This window comes from Melanerpes formicivorus, unplaced genomic scaffold, assembly GCF_026170545.1.
Source record: "Melanerpes formicivorus ecotype bairdi unplaced genomic scaffold, bMelFor1.0.p_v2 SCAF_19, whole genome shotgun sequence".
Classification (NCBI taxonomy): domain Eukaryota; kingdom Metazoa; phylum Chordata; class Aves; order Piciformes; family Picidae; genus Melanerpes; species Melanerpes formicivorus.
The window spans coordinates 1,685,343-1,692,872 of record NW_027142371.1 but is presented as its reverse complement, the minus strand read 5'-3'; the positions used below and the strand labels follow the sequence as shown (position 1 = coordinate 1,692,872).

The 7,530-nt window shown below is 60.8% G+C and overlaps 1 protein-coding gene across 1 annotated transcript; it reads right to left on the bottom strand.

The window, feature by feature from the left end:
• LOC137447109 (PHD finger protein 7-like) lies at positions 1-5,405 on the bottom strand. Its single transcript, XM_068150378.1, has 9 exons — positions 5,243-5,405; positions 4,826-4,917; positions 4,638-4,736; positions 4,248-4,372; positions 3,712-3,874; positions 3,519-3,625; positions 3,180-3,293; positions 2,909-3,027; positions 1-2,736 (listed from the first exon to the last, which is right to left on the bottom strand). Exons 1-9 carry the CDS (start codon positions 5,250-5,252, stop codon positions 2,000-2,002), a joined length of 1,566 nt encoding a protein of 521 aa, XP_068006479.1. The 5' UTR covers positions 5,253-5,405; the 3' UTR covers positions 1-1,999.
• Between the last annotated feature and the right edge of the window lie 2,125 nt (positions 5,406-7,530).

Sequence of the window (7,530 nt, the reverse complement as noted above, 5' to 3'; positions counted from 1 at the left end):
TTGGTTTATTTTTTTAAGTCATTTATTTCAGCCCTTTTGTAACTATGTTTGGGTTTGTCTTTCTCTAAAGATGTTTAAGTCCTTCTCTCAGTATAGAATCACAGAACTGTCAGGTTTGAAAGGGACCCCAAGGACCACCTTCTCCAGGGACTCGGCATCCTGAACCCTCCTCCTGCCAGCACCACTGATGTTTTGGGCCACCTGCAAGGAGGAGCTTCACCCTGACACTGCAGGTGGGAGCCATCTCGTTTCCTCCTGTGCCGACGGCTGCTGGCCTGGCTGCCAGTCTCATGCACTGGGGAGCTGCCCTGGTCTCCTGATGGTGTCTCTCTGGTGCTGCTCGGGCTGCGGGTCTGTCGGTGCAGTGAGCTGCAGGGTGGCTCCTGCAGCAGCTGTGAAGGCTGGAGCAGGAGAGCAGACTCGGCTCTGGCTTCCCTTGAGGTTTCTTCCACAGAGCTGCTTTTCCCGGCTGATGCTTTGATTCAAAACATGAAGCTCTATCCTTTTCCCTCCAGATTCCTTCAAACATCTTGCGAGCTGCCCTGGCACTCCCAGGGAAATCAATTGCTGGCACCAGCCCACCGGGGAGGGATCAGAGCTCTCAGGGGGGCTCTGTGAATTCCTTTTCCCGTGGCTCCTGGCAGGGCTGGGCTGTTGCTTGCGGACCCTTTCCGCGCAGCATCGGTTCGTCTCCAGGCTGGGACACGGTACGGCGGCCAAGGCCATCTGAGTGCGAAGCAGTTCCTTTGTCTCACCACGCGGTGCCGGCATGTGCTGGCTGGTGTGTGCCTCAAATCGGCTTCTCTCGTCGGAGCTCTGTTTCCTGGAGGCATTTTCAGACTCACAGTTCGCAGCTTTTCCCCGGGAATCCAGCTCCGGGCGGCGGAGGCGCTGGCGAATTTCCCCTGGCTCCTGTGCGCTGCGGCGGCGGCTGGGAGCCTCTCCTGTGGCCGCCGGGGCGGCTTGCCCCTGGCTTCTGAGGGACGGGCGCGGGGCTCAGCTCGCAGCTTGGCTCAGAATGGCATTTCGGCAGCGCTGTGCTTTGAGGATTGCGGCGGTTTCGCGGCCTACGTTTGCCTGGTGCCGGGCTGGATTCATGGGCTGGATTCATGAGCTGAATGGGAGTCTCCATGTGGGCTCGGCTGTCGCTCTGCGGCGGGCTCTGGGCGAGCCAGGTTCTCGCTGTGCCGAGTCCCGCGTGGGCTGCATGCAGGCTCGTCCCGTTTAGAACAGGCGGCGTGGAGGCTTTGGCGGCGCTGGCGGCTGCAGGGGGACGTGCTCGCCCTTGGCAATCTGCGGCGGGCGATTGATTTCCTCTCTGGAGCGGCGCTCGCCTGCTCGGGAAGGCTGATCGCCGCCGCTGGTCTTTAGCGCTGCCGTGCGCGTCGGGCTCGGGGCGTGACCGGCGAAGTCCCTTTGACGCGGCCCGTCGGTCGGAGCTAGCGGCGAGCGGGGAACAGCTTCCCTCGGCGTGGTTTCGGTGCCTTTTGGGCTTTGAGTGTCAGGCGGCACGGTCCCGGCTGGAGGCGAGCGGCGATCGCTGTCAGGCTTCTGCGACCCGGTGCTGGGAGCGGGCGGCGAAAGCAGTTTCAAATGAATTGGCCACGGTGAGTGCTGCGCGGGCAGGCGCGGTGCGCTTTGGGACGATGCGGGCAGCTCCCTTTGCCGCAGGTCAGGAACAGAATTGCTTTCTGCCTCTGCGACTCCTCTTGAGGAGGCAGTCGACTTCTTTTGCAGTTCTCCTAATCTCCTAAGTTATAAACCTCTGATTCTGTGTCTCCATCATTTCTTGTACTCTTTTCAGACGAGACGTTGTTTAAATTCCTCTAGCATCGGCACGCTGCTGGTGCCCGAGGTCACCGCAGGAGCGCTGCTGGGCTGGCTGCATTCTCGGAGGTGTGGGCAAGGTGCTCCCAGTCCCTGGGCCCAGCTCCTAATGCTGCTCCCGAGAAAGGGAGAGGAGTGTGGAACCTGCCAGCGTGGAGATTCCAAACCGCCTTCACTGTGGAGGTGGTGCAGGGGGATCAGGGCCAGCACTTGGGGATGCTGCAGGGCTGTTCCTTCTGCGGAGGCTCCTGGCTGGGGCTGGGCTGTAGGGAGCAGCTTCCTCTCGACGCTGCAGGCGGGACCTAGTGCGCGCCTGCACAGGCCCAGGGCTGCTGGACTGGCTGGCAGGCTCAAGCCCTGGGCAGCTGCCCTGCTGCCCTGCTGCTCTCTCTCTGCTGGGCCTTGGGCTGCTGCTCTGCGGGTGCAGTGAGCTGCAGGATGGCTCCAGCTGCCCCTGTCTGGAGCTGCTGCTCTGGCTGGCTGCTCTTGCCCTGCAGGGTGTGCCCCGGCGTGTTCTGGGCCGCCTGCAAGGAGGAGCTTCACCCTGACCCTGCAGCTGGGAGCCACCTCGTTTCCTCCTGCGCCGACGGCTGCCGGCCTGGCTGCCAGTCTCCTGCACTGGGGAGCTGCCCTGCTCTGCTGAGGGTGTCTCTGGGGGGCTCCTGGGGCTGCTGGTCTCAGGAACCGTTGAGCTGTGGGATGGCACAAGCAGCATCTGGCTGGAGGGGAGGGCCTCAGGATGAATATTTGATGCAGCTTCCTCTGGACACTGCAGGCAGGACTCATCCTGCACCCTCACAGGCCCAGGGGTGCTGCCCCTCTCCACTTCCTCTGAACTGCTGGAGGATGCTGCCCCTGCCTCCTGGTTAGGGGCACCTGGGTCAGGAAGCTGCCAGCTGTCACTGGAGTCTGTAGAGGAAAGCAGAAAGGTCAAGGGCACAGCCTCCAGCTGTGTGGCAGCAGAGGCCTCTGCAGTGCCCCCAGCCCTCCCCGAGCAGAGAGGCTCTGCCAAGCCCAGCCTGGGCACCGCTGCCAGCACCCCAGCCCGGGGTGGGGAGCAGCTGAGTGCTTTGCCTCTTACCTCTGCTGGGGCCAGCACAGCTGCTGCACTCCCAGCTGCTGGTGCTGGGCCTCAGATGGGAGCATTGCCTGTGGGTGCCCTCAGCAGCACAGGAGCTGCATAACAGCAGTTGCCAGGGCCTGGGGAAGGAAATGGGTTCATGGCTGTGGGGACAGACTGAGGGCAGCACTGCACCATCTGGCACAGCTCTTCTTCCTCGAGCTTCTGCTTGGAGCCCTTGGCCAGAGAGGGGTCCTGTGCAGAGCCCCAGGTTGCAGCTTTGCCAACTTACCCTTCTTGCTCTGCCTGCTCCCTGCCTCCTGGGCACAGGCACTCGCTGGCATCACAGTGCCTGTGCCTCTCACCTAGTTCTTCTACATTTTCCTGGACTACCCAGGATGGCAGTCTGGTGGAGAAAGGGATATGGATGAGTCCCTGCTGCCACCCTGGCAGAAGGCAGATGCAGGCCATCCTTGCTCACCCTGCCCTGCCCTGCCCTGGCTCCAGCTCCTCCCTGAAGCTGAAGCAAGGAGTCCCAGGAGAGCAGGGAGCCAGGACTGCAGGGGCAGGCCCTGGGCTAGCAGAGTGCTTGCACCTTCCTGCCTTGGGAGGTGGATGGAAGGAGACCAACCTGTAAGGGATTTGGATGCCCATGTTGAGCATTTCAGGCAGGAATGCATTCTGATCCCTACATGCTGGGCACTGGAATCTCAGCTGGCCAGTCTGCAGAGCTTGTTCCTGCAGGGGCAAGGGGAGGAGCGTGAGTTAGGTGCTGCTGCTGCTGAGCAGCTGTGGTCTCCTGGGAGCGAGGGATGGGCTCCTACCTGGATGCACTCCCGGTGGAACCATGCGTGTTGGCACGCCGGGCACACCATGGTCCTGTAGGACGTTTGGCTGTCCACAGGCTCCAGGCAGATGAGGCAGGTGGTGTCCTCCTCTGGAACCACCTCCACTTGCTGCTGTGGGTGGTGCTCCCTGCAGAAGGACCTGGGGAGAAGAGGAAAGAGCCATCATGGGTGAGGAGACGTGTCAGGGCCTTCTGTGGGGCTGGAGGAAAGGGGAGAGGAGTTACCTGCTCTAGGGAGCATAAGGGTTAGGGTTAGGATAGGATTAGGGTTAGGGGTAAGGCTAAAGTTAGGTAATTTTAGGGTTAGGGTTAGGGTTAGGATTATGGCTACGCTTCTGATCTGACTCAAGGGTAAGGGTCAAGCAAGGAAGGGTGAGGATGTCTGAAGGAGCCTCAGAGCTCTTCTTTGGGCAGTGGGAAGTGTCACAGGGAGTTGCTTTCTCCTTGGCCTGAAGCTGAGAGGCAGAGGAATGCAGGTGGGAAGCCTCCCCTGTGAGGGCCAGCTGCCCTTACCTGTAGAGTCCAAAGTACTGGGTGACACAGCCACCCCGTGTGGCACAGGGGAGATGGAAGCTGACATCACAGCCTGTCTCCCTGCAGGTGATGGTGGCTCCACTCTGGTGGCAGACAAAGCACTCCTGTAAAGGGCACAGCAACTTCTATCAGCCTCGGGGCCTTTGCAGGAGCAGCCCCACGCCTCTGGGTCAGGGCGCTGCAGGGTCACAGCCCACAGACCCCTCTGGCAGGCTCGACTCCTGTGCAGGAGCCTCTCTGGAGCTGCTGGGAGCAAGACTCAGGAGTCTGGAAGGTCTAAAGAGCTGTCTGCAAGGGCCAGGCATTCTTGCTCCAGCCTTGGGCTAGGCTGGCCCAAGACAGATCTCCCTGCTTGTGTCCTGTCCTCACCCTCCGTGCTGCCCTCTCCATGGCATATTCAACCTCCTCATGCAATAGCACCACTCCTCCTGCCCCGTCCCTTCGTGCAGAAATCTCGTTGGCAAAAAACTGCAGAGGAGGAGAGAGAAGGAGCCCATGAGGAGAGTGTGGCAGGGAGTGCCTGCAGGAAAACGGGAGGCAGCCCCCAGGGCACTCACCAGGCATAACAAATGGGCACGGAGCCCTTGCTGCTGCAGGATTTCTCCACAGGCGTCCAGGTTCACCTGTGCCTGACGGCACAGCATGCATGCTGCAGAGGGGAGAGCAAACCCCAAGAGCAATGAGCACTTCTGTAGGGATGGGGGAAGTGTCCCCAAGGGCCTGCTCTGTTGCTGCCTGGCTGGCTGGTGGGCAGGGCTGCAGGGCTTGCAGATCAGCATGGCAGGCACAGGCTGTCCCAGCAGGTGCCCACTGGTCAGGCCTGAGCCCTGCTTGCTGAGGAGAGGAGGGGCTGTGCCCTGGGGCCCTTGGGGGAGCTCCTTGCCTCCCCCTCTCACTCCTCTCTCAGCCCTAGGCTCTGCTGACCAGCCTCACCACTCCCTGTGCCAGGCTGCCAAGGGGATAACTTTGCTCACCACGCTCCATCTGCTCGAGCGCCTTCTCCTTCCTTGCAGACACGGCACACGGCAAGGGGCAGCTCTGGAGAGTTCCTGTCCCAGCAGTGCTGAGCTCTCTGCTCCAAATGCTCCTCTGCTGACTCTGAGAGAGAAGCAAGAGCTGCAGCTGAGCCTGGAGCACAGCCCCAGAGCCCTGAGGTGCAGGGGCTCCCCTCCTGCCCTGGCAGCCCCTTCCCTCTCCCGCCCTCTCCCTACCTCACCAAGTCGCCAGGATGCAGGACCTGAGCCCTGTGCTGCCTTTTGTAGGCTTTCCCCCTCGCCTGGCCACTGACTCTTGTGACGTCAGCACGGCCCTTGTGACATCAGCATGGCCCTTGTGACGTCAGCACGGCCCTTGTGACGTCAGCACGACCCTTGTGACGTCATCCCTGCTGGCCCGCGGGGGCAGGGGCCCGAGCCCTTGGCACCCATGCAAGCAGGGTAGCAAGGGCAGAGTCCAATGCCAGAGGCCCTGGGACAGCTCTGGAGGGTGGGCAGCGCTGGCCAAATGCTGCCGTTCAGGCAGCGCCGCTCCAGGGCTCCAGCCCTGGCCAAGGCAACTCTCTGCTCCTGGCCCTGGCATGGGCAGCACTGCCAGCAGCTCGGGGAAGGCTGCCCTTCCTCTGCAGCGTGCCAGCAAGGCTGCAGCCACAGCGCTGGCTCTGCCTCTGGGCTGCCCACGACAGGGGACAGAAGGGAGCCCTGCGCCTGGCCTAGGCTCAGGCATCCCATCCTCTCACGTGCACTTGGGCTCTGGCTCATAGCACGGGACCTCAGGAGGGCACCCAAATGTGGCAGGGGGCCACCCTTCTGTCCTGAGCTCCAGAGTGCTCTGGTGATGTGCTGCCTCCACCACAAAATGCAGCAGGAGCACAAGCTGAGGAGTCCCAATGGGAATGGCCTTTCTGCATGGCAATGAACTGCCTTTCAGAGGCCAACGTGAGCCTTCCCTTCATGGGGGCGGAAGCTGCAAGGGACTGAGGGGCAGCTCTGAGGCAGTGGGAGGGAGACTTGATCTGTTTGAGGGTAGACAGGCTGCTCAGGGGGATCTGCACAGGCTGGAAACCACGAGCGTGGAATCCAAAGGCCTAATCACCTCTCCATTGGGACTGCCACACATCCTTCTGCAATGGAATGAACAGCAATGAATGTGTGTGCTGCAGTCCCTCTGCAGAAACCTAATGCTGGTCATCCCTGCTCTCTACTGCAGCAGCTCAACTTCCATGGCACACTGAGGCCTATTGGGAAGGCACTGGGTGCACACAGCTGCATCAAGCCACCTGTAGGTTGTCAGAAGAGCAGAGGCTTGTTCCAGTCTGTACAGCCACCCAAAAGCATTTCTCTGGGCCTTTGATCCCCATTCTTCTTTGATTTAGCTCTCTGGCTGTCCCACAGCTTCCACAGAGCTGACAAATGAGTGGAGGAACTCCCAATGTAGAGATAAAAACCCCAAAAACCTTTATTGTGGGGGTGGTGCAGGGGGGTCAGGGGCAATGCTTGGGGATGTCCTCCTGTGGTATCTTCTGGGTGGGCAGGAGGGAGCAGCTTCCTCCTGACACTGCAGGCAGGAGCCAGTTTGCACCCACAAGGGTCCAGGACTGCTGGACTGTGTGGCAGGCTCAAGCCCTGGGCAGCTGCCCTGCTGCCCTGCTGGTGTCTCTCCGGTGGTCCTTGGGCTGCTGGTCTGTGGGTGCAGTGAGCTGCAGGATGGCTCCAGCTGCCCCTGGCTGGAGGTCCTGCTCTGGGTGTTTGCTCACTTGCCCTGCAGTGTCTCCCATGGCATCCTTTGGGCTGCCTGTGCTGAGGAGCTTCATCCTGGCACTGCAGGTGGGGCAGGACCAATGCGATTTCTTGCTTGACTTTTGGCTTAGGATGTGCCACCTGAAGTTGCAGCAGCTGAGGGCAGCTGCTGGATGCATGCAGTGTGCAGGATTCCTTAGCTGACCAATTCTGCCTAGAGCAAAACAATCACCCTGCAGGTGCCAGTGTGGTGGCTGAAGGGCTGATCCTCCCTTCCCTCCCACCATGGGCAGAGAAAAAGGAGACTCAGACAAACGGACTGGAAAAGTGCTGGAAAGTTTCAATGGAAAAGCAGTGAATCTTTTACAGAGAACCACAAGCACAGTGACAGAAGAGATCCCACAGCATACCCAAAGACATCCCAACACTTCCCTCTCCCCACCTGAGGGTACACCCAAGTCCCCAGGGCTCTTTCTTCCCCCTCCCCCCACTGCCACTGTTAGGCTAATCTCAGCTGGCCAGATGTG